The sequence below is a fragment of the Camelina sativa genome, chromosome 9 (genome assembly GCF_030686135.1).
Source record: "Camelina sativa cultivar CO46 ecotype springtype chromosome 9, ASM3068613v1".
Lineage (NCBI taxonomy): Eukaryota > Viridiplantae > Streptophyta > Magnoliopsida > Brassicales > Brassicaceae > Camelina > Camelina sativa.
The window spans coordinates 4,891,226-4,911,132 of record NC_141888.1 but is presented as its reverse complement, the minus strand read 5'-3'; the positions used below and the strand labels follow the sequence as shown (position 1 = coordinate 4,911,132).

At 35.2% G+C, this 19,907-nt stretch overlaps 3 protein-coding genes across 4 annotated transcripts; all 3 read right to left on the bottom strand.

Annotated features, from left to right (window-relative positions):
• Positions 1–2,235: 2,235 nt before the first annotated feature.
• On the bottom strand, positions 2,236–8,993 carry LOC104710475 (alpha-mannosidase At3g26720). Its single transcript, XM_087465991.1, has 29 exons — positions 8,548–8,993; positions 8,364–8,447; positions 8,191–8,279; positions 7,929–8,103; positions 7,698–7,817; positions 7,520–7,603; positions 7,373–7,444; positions 7,164–7,277; positions 6,959–7,059; positions 6,784–6,877; positions 6,530–6,697; positions 6,344–6,433; positions 6,067–6,132; positions 5,915–5,971; positions 5,603–5,822; positions 5,331–5,464; positions 5,180–5,242; positions 5,037–5,096; positions 4,879–4,950; positions 4,730–4,777; positions 4,526–4,645; positions 4,366–4,431; positions 4,145–4,257; positions 3,974–4,058; positions 3,715–3,825; positions 3,539–3,634; positions 3,408–3,455; positions 2,770–2,838; positions 2,236–2,679 (listed from the first exon to the last, which is right to left on the bottom strand). The coding sequence occupies exons 1-29, from the start codon at positions 8,752–8,754 to the stop codon at positions 2,434–2,436; spliced, it is 3,072 nt and encodes a 1,023-aa protein (XP_087322117.1). The 5' UTR covers positions 8,755–8,993; the 3' UTR covers positions 2,236–2,433.
• Positions 8,994–13,162: 4,169 nt separating this feature from the next.
• On the bottom strand, positions 13,163–17,878 carry LOC104710472 (alanine--tRNA ligase, chloroplastic/mitochondrial). 2 transcript variants are annotated; one of them, XM_010427085.2, is made up of 8 exons: positions 17,624–17,878; positions 16,777–16,872; positions 16,476–16,681; positions 14,811–16,382; positions 14,449–14,724; positions 14,128–14,337; positions 13,828–13,985; positions 13,163–13,701 (listed from the first exon to the last, which is right to left on the bottom strand). In XM_010427085.2, the coding sequence occupies exons 2-8, from the start codon at positions 16,796–16,798 to the stop codon at positions 13,365–13,367; spliced, it is 2,781 nt and encodes a 926-aa protein (XP_010425387.2). In that variant the 5' UTR covers positions 16,799–16,872; positions 17,624–17,878; the 3' UTR covers positions 13,163–13,364. The 2 variants fall into 2 exon arrangements, with proteins under 2 accessions (XP_010425387.2, XP_010425386.2); XM_010427084.3 differs by having other exon boundaries at positions 17,343–17,625.
• A 264-nt stretch (positions 17,879–18,142) lies between these two features.
• On the bottom strand, positions 18,143–19,880 carry LOC104710473 (protein COFACTOR ASSEMBLY OF COMPLEX C SUBUNIT B CCB1, chloroplastic-like). The gene is made up of 4 exons (XM_010427086.3): positions 19,094–19,880; positions 18,878–18,999; positions 18,630–18,782; positions 18,143–18,548 (listed from the first exon to the last, which is right to left on the bottom strand). Exons 1-4 carry the CDS (start codon positions 19,427–19,429, stop codon positions 18,356–18,358), a joined length of 804 nt encoding a protein of 267 aa, XP_010425388.1. The 5' UTR covers positions 19,430–19,880; the 3' UTR covers positions 18,143–18,355.
• Between the last annotated feature and the right edge of the window lie 27 nt (positions 19,881–19,907).

The following is a 19,907-nucleotide window of genomic DNA, read 5'->3' as shown; positions in this document are numbered from 1 at the left end:
AAGAAAAATGACTAATTTGCTGCCATATATAAAGAATCACACCTACAATTTATATTTTATATAGAATTTAATGAAAACTATTCTCGATATATGTATCAAACAATCAAATCATATATATATGATTCTATCATAATCACAAATCAATAAAATTATATAAAAAACTAAAAATACATCATCCATGATCACATGGGCAACCATCTAGTATGACAATGTAAGGGAGATAACTTTGTTTGTCGATACCCATTTCAAACACGTTACCGAGGAACAATAGTGAAAGTGAGGTATTGAGAAGAGTACATCAGATTAAGATGCATCTTTGAAATAGAGTGAAAGAGAGGGCATGAAGAAACATACGAAGAATTCATACGTTCCCATATCTTTATAGAAAAAGAAAATTACTATATACTTAACCAAAAAAAGAGAAAAGAAGAGGGTTTATGGTTCAGTTATATAGAGAAGTTTGGCTTGAGAAGAAATGGTCAGTAATTTGATACAAAGAAGCAGTTTGGCATATATTTTTAGTAGAAACACTCTCATCTAAAACAAAGAAACGTAAACTTATTACATTTAATCCTGGGAAAAAGCCAGAAAATATCCCATCTATGTTTTATTTGGACGTTTAATATCTTATTTTTTTGTTGGAAGAAATATATTCTATCCAAATATATTTGGTAGAAAAATACATCGTCTTTGCATTTTTGTTGAAATTTGGATGTTTGGTAGAGAAACTTAGCTCATTTAATTTGTTGAACGAAGTTTAATACTTTGAATGTTTTTGTCGATCGCCTAGTTTGGTAAATTAGCCATTTTAGTTTTTGAATGAAAGTTAAGACTTTGAATGTTCCATATTTGATTGACTAATTACCCGAAACATTGTTCTGACTTCTGCGAATAAAAAAAAAAAAGGTGTTGATTATCCTATTAATAAGTTAAAAAAGGTGTCAACACATATAAATGAAGTCATCATACTATATGGTATGACATCTAAGAGTCTATTTATTTGTTATAGAAACACATATGTAAAAATATTTTACTTATGTTTTGTTTATATTTTACATATGTTTTCTTATTTTTTACATATGTTTTGCTTATTTTTTATTTTTATTTACTTTTTCATATTATAAATATATGTATGATGTTACGTAAATACAAAATCTTATCAGAGAAATTAGTTGGAAAACATATAATTATATGTAATATGTGTTCAGTTTTATGGTGTTAGAAACCGTTTGAGGATTTTTCTCGAGAAATATGGTATTAGATACTAAATATGTAAATATTAATGGATTTTTTTATGAATTTTTAGTAACATGGAATTTGTTCTCTTCGTCCATTCTTTTGGAGAAAAAAAATGTTTCTCATAATAAGATGAACAAAATTTTATTATGAATAATAAATTTTTTGTTCAACATTTCAAAGAACCAAGAAAAATGACTTATTTGCTGCCATATATAAAGAATCACACCTACAATTTATATTTAATATAGAATTTAATGAAAACTAATCTCGATATATGTATCAAACAATCAAATCATATATATATATATATATGATTCTATCATAATCAAAAATCAATAAAATTATATAAAACCCTAAAAATACATCATCCATGATCATGTGGGCAACCATCTAGTATGACAATGTAAAGGAGATAACTTTGTTTGTAGATACCCATTTCAAACATAGTGAAAGTGAGGTATTGAAAAGAGTACATCAGATAAACATGCATCTTTGAAATAGAGTGAAAGAGAGGGCATGAAGAAACATACGAAGAATTCATAAGTTCCCATATCCGTATAGCAAAAGAAAATTATTATATACTTAACCAAAAAAAGAGAAAAGAAGAGGGTTTAAGGTTTAGTTATATAGAGAAATTTGGCTTGAGAAGAACTGGTCAGTAATTTGATACAAAGAAGAAGTTTGGCATATATTTTTAGTAGAAACAAAGCAACATAAATTTATTATGTTTAATTCTGAGAAAAAAGCCACAAAGTATCCGATCTATTTTTTATTAGGACGTTTAATACCTCATTTTTTTTGGAAGAAATATACTCCATTGAAATATATTTGGTTGAAAAAATACAACGTCTTTGCATTTTTGTTGAATCTTCATTGGATGTTTGGTAGAGAAACTTAGCTCATTGTATTTGTTCAACGAAAGTTTAGTACTTTGAATGTTTTAGTCGATCCCCTAGTTTGGTAACTTAGCCATTTTAGTTTTTGAAGGAAAGTTAAGACTTTGAATGTTGCATATTTGATTGACTAATTACCCGAAACATTGTTTTGAGAATACAAAAAAAAAAAAAAAAAAAGGTGTTGACTATCCTATTAATAAGTTAAAAAAAGGTGTCAACAGTCAACACACATAAATGAAGTCATCATACCCGGTTTAAAGTCGTAACAAATGACCATCTAAGAACAATTGAAACCGTTTTATTCACGTAAGTTGTTGCTGTCCCTGTCACTATCACCAACCATTTCAATGTGATCATCAAACTTGATTAAGAATGTTCGAATTTCCATCGGAACTAGCTCAACCACTAGCTTCTCTGCGTCCATCGCTCCTCCCCTTTTTACTTCTTCCCCGGCCGAGCCTTCTACTTTCCAGATTAGCCTTCTCTTCTCCATCTGCGCCTTCTCTTGGTTCCCTGAAAGACTTGTCTCTTTCACTTGGCTTATCTGTTCAAACAAGTTAAAATAGAACAGCAGTTGTTTTTGTTAAAACACAGTGACACAAATATGAGATGGATCTTCTTGTTCTTCGCGTACCTTTTTGTTGTGGAATAGTTTCTTCAGCTCTACTTTTGCCATAACTGAGTACTCACTATCCTCACCAACCTTCACAAGGTTAACAAGACAGTAACTCAAAAGGACTCAACTAAGATGAAAACCATTAAGAGAAATCAAATTCAGATTTTAACCGCTGCTTAGAGGCCCAAAATTTCCCAAAAAAGCGAAACTGTCAAAAGTTCATGGGTTTTCAATTTAAAACCAATTGGACAGGACCAAGTCCCTTCTATATTACTTCAGGTCTCATCTTATTTCACATGTGGGATTAATAAGAAAATCCAAACTTAATCGTCGTCAGAAATGACATAGCAGCATTTTTGGAATATAAGCACGAAAAGTTGAAAACAGTTTGACCTTAGGTAAAAAATACACCTATACAATAACTAACTCTATATATTTGTGTTAAGAACTAACTCTATATATTTGTGTTAAGAACTAACTCTATACAATAAATTGTTTTGGTTTCCTGGATGGGTTTTCTAAGTATTCCAAGTTTGTCAATATTTCTAATCATTTGCTATCTTAACTGCCATAGTAACTTCATTTCCACAACCAAAAAGCACATAGCCATAACAGATTAATGGTGGGAACATATTAGAGAGAGGATAAGTAAGAACCTCGAATAAGTGAGCAAGCCTTAAAAGAACTTCCCCATTTTCCAACTCCTGGACATGTCAAAATTAATCATAGTGTGGTCAAATAATAAAACGTCTATGACATATACAGTACAGTACACAATCCAACTAACCTGGAGCGTGAGTAATGCGACGTTTTTAGGTAATGAGTATGACGGTTCAAATGCTGAGAAAGTCGTCTGATGTGAATTAATCCAACTATCTCCTTCCTACAAAAAGAAATAAATACCTAATCTCACTTCACTACCTAAAAGAGGAGAGAAGTAAATATTTCGTTTTCAAGAGCAACCTGTTCTGTGAATGCTAGAAGTAGTGGTGAATAAATTTCTTGACCAAATGTTCGACGCCATTTTGCCCCATCTCCAGGTTTATCTATCTGTACATAAAACTTCCCTCGTATCTGCAAAACAACTCAAAAGTTATCCAAACTATTTTAGGCTAAAAAAACGATTAAGTACCACCTTGGAACAAGCTCTGTTACATGATCCCTTAAAAGCTGATACGTTGCAACTTGGACGGCTTAAAATGATATGAAAACTTAAGCTTACTGTTAATCCTTTGCATCCTTCAGGGAGACAGACTGTCTCATTAAGAATCTCGCCAACACCTCTTATATCATCATGCTGCATTCTCCTACACGAATGAAACAAAAAGAGGTGAAACACGAGCAAAACAATATATACTTTTCTTGATTATATAGAGAAAGTTAGTTGACAGACCGATGAAGCATCAACTCGATCTGGCCGTTCTCTAAGCTGGAGCCCCCTACAGCACGATCCACCAATACCGATAGCTCTGAGGTTTTATCTTGCATGTATATCCCGAGATTTATCTGGAAAAAAAAAGTATGTTATGGAAAAGGTGGATATAATGCGTCTCAGTCAAGTACAAGACCTTAGTATATCACGAGAAGGAATCTCAGATGGATTTGATGCCTTACAGGATAATAGTTCCCAGAAACCGGTTGGTACACTTGCAAGTCCCAGTCTGTTCTGAAGTCCCGAATCTGCAAGAAAATATGAATAAGTATGTTACAATAAAAGCAATACAGTTGTTACAAAAATAATAAACTATTGTACACATGAAGTTTGCATCTATACCCGTTTGATGAAGTCACGTCCATTAGAATCTGTGTAAAATGTTCCATTTGTCTTCATGGTGGTTGTCAGTTTAGTGATAACCTCCTTGCTAATACCATCATCAGCTGGTATAGGCCCAACCTAGAAAGCAGGGAATAATAAGACTAAAATTGTCTTCATCAGTTCAACACGAAGACATGTGAAGATAAAGAGAGATCCACTCACAGTGAACTCAATTTCAGCATGGTTTTTTCCCTTGTACACTCTGGTAATCTGCAAATTAACAGAACCATCACAAGATGAATCAAGAGTTATAGTTACTGTAACGTAAGTAAAATAGTCTAGAACAATATATATTTGCAAGAGAAAATGACCTGTGATATCCAAGAGTTAAAATCCTGGTGCACTTCATCAAATAAAGGCCCCCGAACAACAGTCAATTGAGCCTGATTCAGTCAAGACAATTACTTTTCTTTTGTATTTTCACATACGGTCAGGAAATAAGGTTATAAATGCAGGTTATATGTAATACCTCTCCTTCGGATTTAATCGGAAGCACACCATCTGGTCGAAAAACGTAAGCTCCAGAAGCCTTACAAATAAATGAGAAGAGAACGGTTTAAAACACGACAAGAAGATATAGATAAAGTTGTATCTGATAAAGAACTGAGCTACCTGTGGATCCTTGTCAGTTCCATTGCTTCCAATGTAATAAGCATATGATTGTTCTGCAGTAACCTTAAAATTTACCACAAATCAACATCAGATGATTTTAACATACTCGAATGGGAAAATAGGGAAGTTCTGATTAAGGAAAAAGGCACACCTGATTTCTTGTACTTAAATAACGAGTCATTTTCAGTCCCTCTTCCGAATAGAATAACTTTAGATTTCCTTGGCCAACTTCTACATTTTGATTCATGCTTCCAGAAGTAACATCTGACGCAGATGGTCCACGCGCTAAAATAAAATTAGAAAACAGAGATGCAAGTAAATACAAAACGTGATATCAGTGAAAACCAATTGTTATGGTGGCTAGTCGAGCCAGAACATAAGAACTTGTATTCAAGATCCTATAATTCACATTTTGAAACATACCTGTTCGTCCAGTGTCTGAGATGACATACGAGCTGAACCCAAGAGGTGGTACTGAAGCTGTAAATGCAAGCACATGTTTTGCAGTATTCCTAGGTGATCTTCCTAGATACGCTTTGACATACTCATTTCTTATTCTCAATGTAATGTCTGAAAGAGGTAGAAGCTGAGACACGACTTCTTTCCCAGATGCATCTTTCACGATAACATTTTCAGATGACACCTAAAAGAAATTATCATGTACATTTCGTAAATGCTGGGATGAATGGCAGATAGTATTGGATAATAAACAAGGGAAAAAATATATATACTAACAGGAACTCGGACAACTTCCTCTCGTTTCCATCCAAGAGAGTTGTAAACAACAACCACCTACAAGGAGAGAGTAGTGTGAAAAGAAGATAGAACAACTAACCGAGAGATCCAAAACTTCATACACTAAAAGTCAGCATGTCTGACAGATTTACCAGGCTTTTCCCGGTGGATAGACGAGCTTCAGATGCAGGACAGTAACTGATATTAAGCAGAGGACACTGCCAATATGATGCAAAACATAAGAATCTTAGAAGACTATACGTCTTTGGAAATTGAGCCATTAAAGTGCTCATGAAAATGACAAAGCAGCTTACTAAAACTTTACAGCATCTTTTGTGGAAGCGAAAATAATTACCACTCAAATTTGATCTCAACGTACACGGCCACATATTATTGGAATCCTAGAAATATCTTAAACAAGCACAATACCTGCTGAAATTTTGTGCCAGTATTCTTCCCTTCAGTACTTGATTTTGCTGCTGATAAAAAGGAAAGAGAAGAGGCAACCAACTTCTCGGCCTAGTAATGATCAAAGAGAAGTTCTTAAACTGATGCACCAACAAGAGAAATAAAAATTGCATGAACAACACATGAGATGCGTAACTAAAGAAACACCTGAAGGTAACCCATTGAGAGTCTAAGAGCATAATCTGCAGCCACGTGTTGTCTTTGTGTACCACTAACTGCATCATGGTGTTGAGCAATTGCCAAAGCATCGGCTAGCATATCAGTTGTTGGTCCTGAACTATTCCTACCTCTCAAGAATTCCAATTGTCGAGCTGCCTGTTTGAAAACATAAAAGACCATGTAAGAATGAAGCAAAATGACACTACAAATCAATGAATGTTAGAAAAATTATCAGGCCATACCAGATAGTAACCACTTAAATCCCTCACGTATTTCTTAAAGGCTGGCCTGCTCGTAAAGTACCCTGTCCAGTATGCATTAGGTTTGTCCGCATACCTGGCACAAGTGCATATATTATTTATTTAATCAACACGTATTTGCATTTGTAGAAAGTAAAACTCGAGCTATCAAACTCACGGGAAGAAATCATCAGTCTTTAGGGGCCAGGATTCGTTTGCTGCATATTTTGCATCGGTGTAAATAGATGGTGTTGAATAAAGAACATTGAGACGCCCATCCTGGATTGTGCAGACGACAAGGGATAAAGATTGGTATCTTTTACATTGACGATAGTAAAATCCCACTGATATGAATTTGCTAGTATATAAATTATCAGTTTTACCTTGTTAACATAATGTATAAACTTGTCCATCTGTCTGAACCATGAATATGCATACTGGTAACGGAAGTCAGTTCCCATTAACCACATGATATGGTTTGTCCTGGTTACATTGACCTTGAAAAGAGAAATCTAAGTTAAATTCTACAATATATCCTAGTGAAGTTTCTTATATTGTTGTTGATTTCAAGAAAAAAACAGTATGATCTTACCTGTGCAAGGGCTGCAGCTACAAAGTCGTTGACTCGCTCTTGAACATTGTAGTCAAAAAGGAGAGGATCATCCTATATTCAACATTCTTCATCAGTGCACGTTCAAGCTGGGTTCAAATACAGCACAGCATGTTCAACTGCTTTTACCTGGACTGGCGCTGATACATCATTTATTTCAAATGTGAAACCATCAGGAGGGTCGTAATGTCTTGGGAATACACCGGTGAATATCTACAAGTAACATCAAACAGCAATGACACAAATCCAGCTAAACAATGGAAACAACAGAACAAGACTGTGAGCAGAGCAATTTGTTGGTTTTAACCTGTGAAGACGAACCAAGGGACTTAGAACCTTGCCAAATAACCTCAAGTGTTTTCTCTCTTAATCTCTTTGCACGGTCTTGGTAGTCAATTCTAGCGAAAAACAGCGAGTCAAAGCCAAACTGTAGAAGAAACCAAATGGGTTGTCCAGTCAAAATTAACTTAAAGCTGATAAATAGGCTAATCATTCACATACTGAAGCTAACGAAACCAAACAAATGTAAATATAATACCTCAGCTCCAAGTAAGTAAGCTTGCACTGCAGAATGTCCAAAGGGATCAATCTGCCAACCAACTCTAGGAACCTGACCAAACTCAGATTTAATAAACTGATGGCCTAATGTAGTCTGATCAATCATATCAATATAATGTGGAGTCGCCTCATCATGCATACACATTCCACCATTTCTATATATAAATAAACACACACATCAACACAACAGAACAACAGATACATACATCCAAAAAAAAAAGTAAAATCAAAATCAAACTAACATGAACTCTAGTTGACCAGAGTCAACAAGCTTCTTGACTTTAACTTTTTTAGCTTTGCTTTGTTGCCTCCACCATCTTTCAAAAAACGCCTACAAATACACACCATTCAACTAAGCAAGACTTTTAAAAACCCAAAAAAAAATCTCCGCATTTGGTATATTTCTGAATCTTACAATCTCAACATAAATAAACTTTCTATTTTCATCATCAAGCAACGAAGCGATTACAGAATCCAACACGTTCTGTACACAAGCTCCCTGGTTCAAAAATCAAATTCAAAAACAAAATCAAATCCCTAAAAAAAAAAAATTCGCAGAATCCATGGAAAGAGAGTGCGAGAGATGTGAATAAAGTTACCCTAATGGAGTTATTAGAACCGACGTAGTACTGATCAACGGTCTTAAGCCAACCAACGTCGTCGTGTGAGTGAGGAACTAAGTGAACATTGATTTTTTCAGGTACGATTCTCGGTTTTGTGTTGTACTCTATGTACTCGGAGTTGACGGCGCCGATTACAACCGCCGCTAGAATCAGATAGAAAGAGAAGAAACATTTGACCGCCATAGAAGGGAGAGCTCTCAGGAGAAGAAGAAGAAGAAGATTACAGTGAGGATCGTGAAGAACAATGTGTAGAAGAGAGAGAGACGAGTGTTATACATATTGTAGAAGACGAAGAAGAATTAAAAAAAAAAAAAAAAAAAGAGTAATCACTATCACTTAAATTTAATATATTTTTGGTCTTAACTTAATTGTGGTATTAATAATACTTTAATTTTTATTAGACTTTATCTTATCCACTTCCTAACCAATAAGAGACAATATATTAACGTTAAATTGAAATAGTGTAGAGTTGCTTGTAGGAGAAGTGATAAAATGGTCCATTGTTGTTGTTTAATTGTTTTGATGACAAATTATATTGTAAGCCAAATCAATTCGAATGATTGCTAATGATTCTTTTGTTTTCTTTTTTTAAGTACATAGAGTAGATGTATTATTTAAGTTTCTTTGATCGTATTTAAAGGTCAGATATAGGAATTCATTAATTTATCATGGATCGGGTAATAATGCTTGAGCCCAATCCATCTAGAGTAAAAGCCCATTCTTAATTTAAATACATTTGTAGGTCCAAATTACACCACATGTTACGTTATGCATGAACTGTTAATTAAAGACATAAGTAAAAGTTCAAGTTTAGTAGAAAAAAACTATCACATTTCGAATGGTGCCTAGTTACAAGCTTGACGTTGACACTCGAATACCATACATGAAAGTGAAACACAGTATGACTATATAAATTTATGTCGAAACACTGTATAAAATGATTGTACACAGTTTGCATTCACTAAAAAAAAAAATGAATGAGTTAGAAAATGCTTGAAGCCTTCAACTCCTCTTTACTCCCAAATTTTCAAAACAAATTATTCTACTACCAATTGCATGTGTTTCGACATCATTTGATTTTTATTCTTTCTAATATATTAATATATATGAACATACTATGATTTCCTTATGTATATAGCTTTTTTATTTAATTTAAAATATGTATCAGCATTTGTGAAGTGTTTGAACACAATAGAAATCCTTATGTACAAACTATTAAACCAACACAACGAAAAAACTAGTAAAACAATATAATCTTACCCATAATAAACCAATCTCGTAAAGCCAGTATTTCTGGGCTTCCATCTCAAGTTTGTGAAAAATTAAAACTTGTATTTTTAACCCACTAAAATCAGTTTCTATTTTGTCATTATCAGTATTAGTTTTATTTTAATACCATCATTTACAAAGTGATTTGTTAGAAATAAGCGAGCATCTCATCTCCATCCACATATATAACTAGATATGTGTTATTAAAATCATATAAAAAAAAATGGAGAGAAAGGGAGAGATGGTTGTCAACATAAATTGACAGTTTTCATTTCAGTAATGATTCACTTATTAAAAAACAATTAAAATATATTTATATAGTTAAAATATTTTTTTTTTGAGAAACTCTTGATGGGTTTTGCGATGAAAGTGTTCTAAGGTTGCCCACATGAGATTTGAAACAACTAATGAGATTAGATAATATTTTCTAAATCTTCATAATTTTTTACATTAAAATATTTATGAAAAGGAAAGAAACAGCATATGTAAATAATATAGTTGTATACAGTATTAAGGTATTTATAAAAAGAAAATAAAGAAAAAAATAACATATGGATATAAGATAAGTGTAAACTAGAATACATAAATTAATCAAGCATTATTAGTCTCACTAATTTTTTATAGTCTATTTTATGAGTTTACCACATCTATTTGTAATGATCTTAAATATCTAATTAATATTTTAAAATATTATTAAATTTCAATATTGATATAATTATAAAAAATACAAATAATAAAGGAAACAACAGAAATCCACATAGGATTTTAAACATCCAATCACAACTAGCTCTATCATTAAGTTAATTTTTTATTACTTTTAAATATTAAAATACATAAAATGAAAATAATATATATATACACAAAAGAAATCTAAACTTTTTCTATTGGAAATAGATCATTAGTTTTTTTATTGGGATACATAATATAATTCATATTAATCTCACTAAGTTTATAAATATTTCATTTGATAAGTTTATACATCTACTGCACACTACATTGATGAAAACTGGCACTTGAATAGCAAGATTTTGGTTTTATGCGAACTTAAATCTCTTTACACTGGTGAAGAAATCTCTAACAAGATTCTGGAATGTATGAAAGAATGGGGATTGGAGAAAAAGATGTTTTCTATTACCTTAGATAATGCAACAAACAACAACAGTATGTTGAACATTCTCAAGGGTCAACTTCATATGATTAGTGGTAGTGGTTTATTATGTGATGGGAAATTTATGCATGTTAGATGCTGTGCCCATATTATGAATCTGATAGTGAAGAAAGGTTTAGATCTAGCAAAAGATGTTCTGCACAACATCAGAGAGAATGTGATATATGTTAAAGCATCTCCAAAGAGGAAAGATGTTTTTGCTGCATGTGTTGAGAGAGTAAAGATTAAGAGTGGAGCAGGGTTATCACTTGATGTTTCTACCAGATGGAACTCCACATATGAGATGCTTGTAAGAGCTTTGAATATATATTGGTTCTATTGTTTATGGTTCTCTGTTGCCTTATGATCAGAAAATTTATCTATGTAGTAGTACTTTTATTATTTTTGCATTTTGAAATTAGAAATTATGAGATTATCATGTTAAGTTTGTTTAGAGAACTTATGTTATTCTAAAATATTTTGATTATTTCTAATCTCTATTATACTTTTATTCATATATCATTAATATTAAATATACAAGTTATACAATCTTTAGTTTTTTTTTTTTTTTAAAAAACAAAAAAATTCATCTGAATGGGTCTAAATGGGCCAAATAAATGGGCAGAGTCTAAACGGGTACAGAGTCTAAACGGCCAGGGTATAAACGGCAAGATATAAACGGGTCCTAAACGGGCAGGATTTAAATGGGCAGGGTCTAAATGGACAGGGTAGTCCCATTTTAACATCACTACATCTACTAGTGAGTCATATTGTATGGGATGATGGTGTTGGGAAAACCACTCTAGCTAGACAATTTTTTCATCATGAGACGGTGCAGCGTCATTTCAGTGGATTCGCTTTGGTGTTTGTTTCACAGGAGTGTAAAAAGCATGTGTGGCGGGTGATGTTATAGAGCATTAGGCCGAAAAATGAGGAACCGAGGATTTTGGAGATGACAGTGTCTGGACTGCAAGATGAGCTGTTTAAGCTACTTGAAACCGAGAAATGTTTGATTGTCCTTGATGACATTTGGAGCAGTGCAGTTTGGGAGCTTATATGTAGAAAATGTTGGAAGAATCCAGGTCGATGATTTATTGGAAGAGATTCAACAAATGCTCAAACATTGTGGAGGGTTACCATTAGCTTTAAAACGTACTGCTTCCGGGTGGAGAAAGGTACACAACAATATTGGATCTCATATTGTAGGAGAGATTGGTGAAAATGGATACTCAAATGTGTTATCTTTGAGTTATGAAGATTTACCTTGTCATTTGAAGCACTGTTTTCTGTTTTCTTTAGCTTGCCCATTTCCCGGAAGATTATGAGATACAAACAGACACATTGTTCAATTACAGGGTCGCAGAAGGAATAGTGATGGTGCATAATGAAGAGACTACTATTGTAGATGTAGCTGAGGATTATTTGGAGGAGTTGGTTAAAAGGACTAAAGGAGTATGGATATTAGTGGGGAAGAGGAACACTGTGACATCAAGAATTGAATCTTGTCGTCTGCATGACATTGTTAGAGAAGTCTGTTTATTTAAAGCCAAAGAAGAGAATTTCATACAATTTTTCAATGCTCATAGCCTTGTCACGAATGCTACTAACGCTCCATCACCTGCTGTGTCCACCAACAGATCACGCAGACTCGCTGTACATTTGGATGACGAAAATGAACCTAGTATATTTCAGCAGGGACAGATTCGAAACCCCAAAGCAAGGACCGGTACCTTTTGTATATCACTAGATATTTCAGTCCTTGAATATTATCAACAGCAAGTTTTCGAGGTTTAAGATCACTTAGAGTCTTGGATCTCTTTGGAGCTCAATTTAGAAGACGCAAGTTACCTTAGCTCATCCACTTGAGGTAATTGTGTTTGAAAGAGACAAACTTGTTTGTGTTGCCGTCTTCTATGGGGAATCTAGTGCTGTTGGTTTTTTTTGGATTTAGAGATTTACGAGACAGTGGTACCAAATGTCTCAAAGAAGATGAAGAACCTGAGATATCTTATGTTACCTGACGAACTAACCAATAAAACGAAGTTGGAACTAAGTGGTTTACTGAAGTTGGAGACCCTCAAGAACTTCTCACTACATCACAGTGTTTCAGTGATGCACCGAGCGACAAGGTAAAACTTCCTCTTCAGGGTTAACGGAGGCACAACAGGAAACCACTTCAATAGCAACCTACTCAACATCTTATTGACTAATGATCCAAAACCAATTAAGTAATTCGTCTAGACAAATCAAAGACCTTTTCTTATCATATCCATCCATCTATACATCTGATTCAGTTTTCTAGAATCAAGCAATGTGCTCTTCCTTCTCCCTGTACAATCTTGTTGCATAAATAGTTTTCTTTTCCTGAATTTGTTCTTCAATTTAGCTTTTCGGATAGTGTTGCTATGAGATCTTCCCGAGCTTTCTCTAAAGCACTTGGGAGATTTTCAGGCTTTCTGCCGCCTGCTTGAGCGAAATTGGGCTTTCCACCACCTCCTCCGCCACACAACTTAGCTATGGGGCCAATGAATCTCCCTGCTTGAACTCCTAGAGAGACTACTCCGGGACTAAATGCAGCAACTAAACTAACCTTGTCTTTTTCTGGAGATGATCCTAGTACCACAGCTACTGGATCTTCTAATGTGCTTACCAAATGCTCAGCTGCACTCTTTAATGAGTCAGCATCAGTGTCATCCATCGACTCAACGAGCACTCTGAAGAAATTAAAACATTCACAGGAAGAACTTTAGTTGATATTATAACGTTAGATCATGTGTCAAATTCTCTGAGCATAATTATCATACAAATCATTTATAAAAGAAAACAATAGATTTTGTTACCTTATAGCCTGTGAAGTTCCTACTGTAAATGCTTTGTTCGATATGACAGATGCTTTATAGACCGCTGCTTTTGAACGCAAGTCTGAGGCTTCTTTTCTAGCAGCACGGAGTTCCTCTAGAAGATTCTCCACTCTGCTTGTAACATCCTCTGCTTTCACCTTCAGATTAGACCACAAGACAATTCTATATGTCAAAAGTAACTACTACCCTTGAAAGCATCAAATATGATATTGGTTGACAAAAGAAGCAAATGTGATAATAATTATTCGGAGAAAGGAAAACTCTCTAGAAGCGGCATACCTTGAGAGTCGAGCATAGACGTGTCATTTGAGAATCTCGTGAGTTTATGTATTCAATGAATGCTTCACCCGCAACCGCTTCAATACGTCTGATTCCAGATGCAATGCCCTGTTCTGAGATAATCTTGAAGGCTCGTATCTCTGCAGTATTGCCAACATGAGTGCCACCGCAAAGTTCCATGGAGACACCAGGGACTTCTACTACACGAACCTGTGATTAATGTAAAGGTTCTATTGGTCAAGCCAAATCAACTTATAACCAAACTGTAACAATTTATACACTAATGTGGTTCTCATAATTCAGGCTTCACAACTCTCTTACCTCATTTTCATCATATTTTTCCCCAAACATTGCAATTGCTCCAGCTTGTTTTGCATCAGCAAGAGGAAGGACCTTTGTTTCAAGACGTGTAGCATCCCCAATCCACTTATTGATGAGGCATTCGATTTCCTCAAGCTCGTTAGCATGCAGGGAGCGATTAAAATTGAAATCGAATCTGAGGCGGTCAAAAGCTACTAATGAACCAGCCTGTGATGTTTCTTGTCCTATTACTTTTTTAAGTGCGGATTGCAGCAAATGGGTGGCCGTATGGTGAACCTGGAAAGTTAACAAAAAGGATCAAGAATTTGAAAAGGAAAGAGGTAGTTGGGGATATTGAAATGTAAAATGACTTTTAAAGGTACCTTCGCTCGTTGCCGTAAGTCTGCATCTACCGCTGCTTCCACCTCCTTGCCAACTTCCAGAGCTCCACTTTTTACAATGCCCTTGTGAACAAAAATTTTAAGAGACTTCTGCACATCACTTACCTCAACAACAGCTTTCTCTTGGTTCCCATCACTGCTAACATAAAGAAAACCATGATCAGCAATTTGACCTCCTGATTCAGCATAGAATGGAGTTCTGTCCAGCAAAATCTCTACATCACTGCCTTCAGAGACCCTTATCACAGGCTTCCCATTCACCAAAAGACTTTTTACAACAGCACGAGCAGCGAGACTGTCATATCCAAGGAACTCAGTGTCTGCAATATTTTTCGTGATGTCAGCATCGTCTTCAACTGTCAGTTTTACAACATTGTGAGCAGCTTGAGATTGACGCCTTTGATTCTCCATTTCCACTTCAAAACCTTTCATATCTATACTGACTCCACGTTCTTCAGCAACTTCTGCTGTTATCTCCACAGGGAAGCCATATGTGTCATACAAAAGAAACGCATCTTTCCCATCTAGATAAGGTTTATTCTTAGTTTTATCAGCAACTGACAGGGCATCGTTAAGCTTTTGGTCAAGTAACTTTTCTCCTCTTTCCAAAGTTTTCTTAAAGTGAAGTTCCTCTTGTCTAATCTCCTCAATGATGCGTGGAGCCTTTAGTTTTACATCTGAGTCAATATATGTGCTCAATTCTATCACCTTTTCAGCAACTGTTGGCAAAAACGCTCCCTTTGGATTACCATTTCTATCCCCATTTATTCCGAGAGACTTCCCCTTCCGAACTGCCCTTCTTATTAGTCTCCTTACTACATAACCTCTGCCAATGTTTGAAGGCGAAACACCGTCTGATATGAGATAGACAACTGCACGCATGTGATCTGCAATTACTTTTAGACTCGTCTTTGCCTTGTCATTTGCAGAGTCGTATGAGATATTCGCCAACTCTGAGATCTTCACAATGATCGGATATATTAAATCTGTCTCGTAGTTGTTTGGAACCTTCTGAAGGATTTGAGCCATACGTTCTAGACCAAGACCAGTGTCTATGTTCTTCTGTTTCAAGGGCTCAAGCAATCCATCTCCCGTCTTGTTATACTGCATGAAAACCAAATTGTAGAACTCAATGAATCTGGTATCATCCCCGAGATCAACATCTTCATCATAACCTCTCTCGGGATAGAAGTCATAGTATAACTCTGAGCATGGACCACAAGGACCAGTTGGTCCACTGGTCCAAAAGTTGTCAGCTTCACCCATTCTCTTTATCTGCTCAACAGGCACACCAACATCATTCTTCCAAATTTCAAAAGCTTCATCATCGTCTTCGTAAATGCTAACCCAAACTCTATTAGCAGGTAGCCCAAACTCTTTAGTTGATAGCTCCCATGCCCATCTTATGGCTTCTTTCTTGAAGTAATCACCAAAGCTAAAGTTCCCAAGCATCTCAAACAAAGTATGATGCCTGGCCGTTTTGCCAACATTCTCCAAATCGTTGGTACGTATGCACCTTTGCGCAGTGGTTGCACAAGGAACCTGTCTAGGTACCTGCATCATTTCAAAAAGTCCCACCAATGTTAAAGGAATAGTCTCTAAATGCAGGAAAAAAAGTAGTGGTTTGGCTTGAACTGTTGTTTATACCTTTCCAAGGAAGATAGTCTTAAACTGAAGCATTCCAGCAATTGTTAATAAGACAGTAGGATCTTCTGGTACAAGAGACGCACTTGGAAGCACTTTATGCCCACGAGATGCAAAGAATTCAAGAAAACGCCGCCGTATTGAGTCTCCACTAACGTCATTGGACTGACAAGCCTCCTTAGCGTCCTCAGACACCGGATGTACTGACACTGAAATCCACATAGTAAAGAATTTCAGTCCCCAAAATTCAATAGAAGAGACAAAAAAAAAACAGATTATGTGGAAACACAATAAGTGCAAAAACCTGATGAACTCTTAGCAATCATCTGAGGTGACTGAGTTGATCTAGGAAGCAAGATAGAAGAAGGAGAAACACCTGTAGAGGTTCTGGTAACAAAACCTGCAAACCACATTTTCAATAAATTAACGCCGAGATGAGATGAATACTGAGAAACTTGCATAGAACACTGAAATCAAAGCAACAAGAAGAGACAATAAACAAAGCTCAAGAACTTTATTTATCAATCAAATTAGCGTGTGGTCTCTCAAGTTTCAAACAAATTGTAAAAATTTATACTTTCTAACAATCCTTTGGAGCCCGGTTAAGTTCATTGTAAGAAGCTACATCACTTATCATGTACAGACCAAGATGATTACAGTTTCATGGATACGAGCTCTGATCACAAAACCCAATTGGGTAGAAAAAGAAAAAAAAAAAAAAAAAACCCAGAATTCAAGTTCCCCACTAATTCATCTAGGTTATGAGTTTCTAACACTAAATCCTCAATCCCTTCAATTAATCAATGATGATTATATAAAAAAAAAAAAAAAAATAGATTGCGAAAAAGGAAGAGAAGAACAGAACCGTACGTTTAGAAACGAGAATACAAGAAGGATGCGAAAGCAAAATTGGTTTAAGAGGAACATCGAAAAGGTTTACTCTTGTCAAATTCATCGGAGAGTGTGTGTTTCAGACAGAACAAGAAGAAGAAGAAGAAGAAGAAGAAGCCACAGTGTCAGTAATGGCTGTGAAGCTTTTTTGTTTATCCACTTCTTTGTGGTTTTAAAAAATTTGATTAAAATCAATCAATTGTTTGTTTAAATCTTAAAACTAACTCGTTAAGGTTTAAGAGGGGGGAATCGTAAAATACCTTCGTCATTAGAGGAGGAGAGAGAGTTTTATCTCCCATTGAAGACAGCGACACCTTCTTACAGATTTTTGTTTTTCTTCTTCTTTTCTTAAGATTGTGTCATTTTAGGGTTATATAACTCTATTTATAATAAGTAAATAATAATTATTTGACCTCACATTAATTTAATTATTAATATGTACCAATTAAGAAGTGAATAAGGAAAATAACCCAAATTGATTTGTCTAATTCTTCAAATAAAACCCCAAGTAGAGTATATGACGAGGAACCATGACAAATGAATTTGTGGAAGACTTGATCGAGGATCACGGGTGGACATACTGAACAACCTTGGCTTTGTGTAATCTTGGACTTGCCTATCATTCACGAAGATCATACTTACCGATTCTTAGTAAGCTTGGACCATTCATAGAGAACTCGAGCTCAACAACAAAATTCTTGACATGGAGGGTACCAGTCCAAACCGACCAAATCCTTTGATTCATGTTCTTTTCTACTACTACCCAAAATCGAACTCAGGAACAAAAAAACTCAATTTCATTCAAAGAACAGAATTGCTCAACCAAATGAACTATCAACGATACATCCTAATGACACCTGTATTCAAATTGATTCATTTAGTAGTACATGAAACTATGAAAATGAGTTAAAAAGTCATTAAATCTCATCTCTTAAAACATATATAAACAAACACATTCCCCAAAAGGCAAAATTTGGGAGGTGAAAATGTTATCATGATGATCTCTCAAAAAGACCTTTGACATAAACCATGCCTTTCTCACTAAACTGAAGCTCCTTCCTCATCTCTTCAACTTGAACATCATCTCCTTGAACCACAATCTCATCCAATCTCCCTTTTGGTCCCACCATCACCTTCACCTTTATCTCCTCTTTCCTTGACGCCTTCTTCCAGTAATACACTCCTCTGCAACACACACACACAATCATCACCATTTCATTCACAAAAACACAGTCTCAGAGAGACAGAGAGAGAGAGAGGGCTTACGCGAGTGGACTGAGAAGGATGATGAAGAACCAATTGTTTCCAAAATCAGGAACTGTAATGGTTAGAACAAGACCAACACTTGCTAAGCTTATACATGTACAAAACGTAAGCAGAGCAGCTTGTCCTCTACTTGGAACCATCTTCCCTTCAAACCTTTTTTAATCAGGATCCCAACAACAATGTCAGTAACACAAACTAAACACGAAAAAAAACCCCAATCGAAAATTAGAAAACTTTTTGTAGCTTACGTGATCGTCTCTCCTCGATCAGTAATGTTAAAGTTCTTCCTTGTGAAGAAAGATAGAATCTCTCCAGCTACTTGCTTTGGTTCCTTCTTGACTTCAGTAACAACAAACGTCTTTCTCACTATCTGCAATCCCCACATTTGATTCAAGCTTAATAAAAAACCAAAGAAACTTGTGGTGAAATTTTAGGGTTTTGTTTGTAATTCGTAAAGTTCTAACCTTTGATTTAACAGAGCGCTTGATAAGAGACCAAAGACCTGGAACAGAGATAACAAACAAACCCAAAGACGTATAATAGCTAGCCAATGAGTAACCACCACCAGTCTCATCCATTAACAGTAACGAATTAGGGTTTTGTTCCCACCATTGATGAATCTGAACCGCTGAAGAAGAAACAACAGAGAGAGGCTCAACGATCATGGCGGTGACAGCAGAGACTCTGTTTCGCTTCGTGGTCATCCATTCCCGTCTCCGCCTTGGAAGCCCTTTGATTGTTACCTCTCTTGAAGTAACCCATGGACAAGACAACGGCGGAGTAATCAGCTTCGTCGCCATTGTCTCGAGAGCAGAAAAAAAAAAGCTTTCTCCTTGGCCAACCAAAAAAACTTAAACCTTTACAAGATTGGTCTATCCAAAAATCGAGTGGTTCTCATTTTTTTGTAATTTAAAAATTAAATGTTTTAACGGACTTTAATGTTTTATTTATGACAATACATTAGCTCTGTTTGTATGTTGTAAGAATCAAAACTCTGGTTTCTTACTTGCTTTTCTGAGCTTTTCAATTAATCAGTCCTGTGTGTTTTTTTCTTCTGTAAGGTCAAGATCTGGAAGAGTAGATTAGATTTAAAATGAGACCCACCAATTCAATAACGATTTCACCATCTTACAGAAGAACAGTCTTTATCATTAGATCTTCTCTCCCGACATAAAAATCAGACCAAACATGGTTTTGATTTTGCAATCTCTTCAAAGACTGTTTATAGTTCTGTGTGCCCACAAAGGTTGTAGCAAAACTAGCTAGGGACAGTCATAA

Coding starts and splice junctions, on each gene's coding strand:
- LOC104710472 (XM_010427084.3), bottom strand. CDS start 17,427: ATGAATTTGACAAGAGTAAACCTTTTCGATGTTCCTCTTAAACCAATT. Junction 16,682..16,776: donor GATTGCTAAGAGTTCATCAG/GTTTTTGCACTT, acceptor TGTGGATTTCAG/TGTCAGTACATCCGGTGTCT. Junction 14,338..14,448: donor AAAAATATGATGAAAATGAG/GTAAGAGAGTTG, acceptor CATTAATCACAG/GTTCGTGTAGTAGAAGTCCC.
- LOC104710473 (XM_010427086.3), bottom strand. CDS start 19,429: ATGGCGACGAAGCTGATTACTCCGCCGTTGTCTTGTCCATGGGTTACT. Junction 18,783..18,877: donor GATCGAGGAGAGACGATCAC/GTAAGCTACAAA, acceptor TGATTAAAAAAG/GTTTGAAGGGAAGATGGTTC. Junction 18,549..18,629: donor ATCCTTCTCAGTCCACTCGC/GTAAGCCCTCTC, acceptor TGTGTGTTGCAG/AGGAGTGTATTACTGGAAGA.
- LOC104710475 (XM_087465991.1), bottom strand. CDS start 8,754: ATGGCGGTCAAATGTTTCTTCTCTTTCTATCTGATTCTAGCGGCGGTT. Junction 6,878..6,958: donor AAGACTGATGATTTCTTCCC/GTGAGTTTGATA, acceptor CACTTGTGCCAG/GTATGCGGACAAACCTAATG. Junction 4,059..4,144: donor ATCGAGTTGATGCTTCATCG/GTCTGTCAACTA, acceptor TCATTCGTGTAG/GAGAATGCAGCATGATGATA.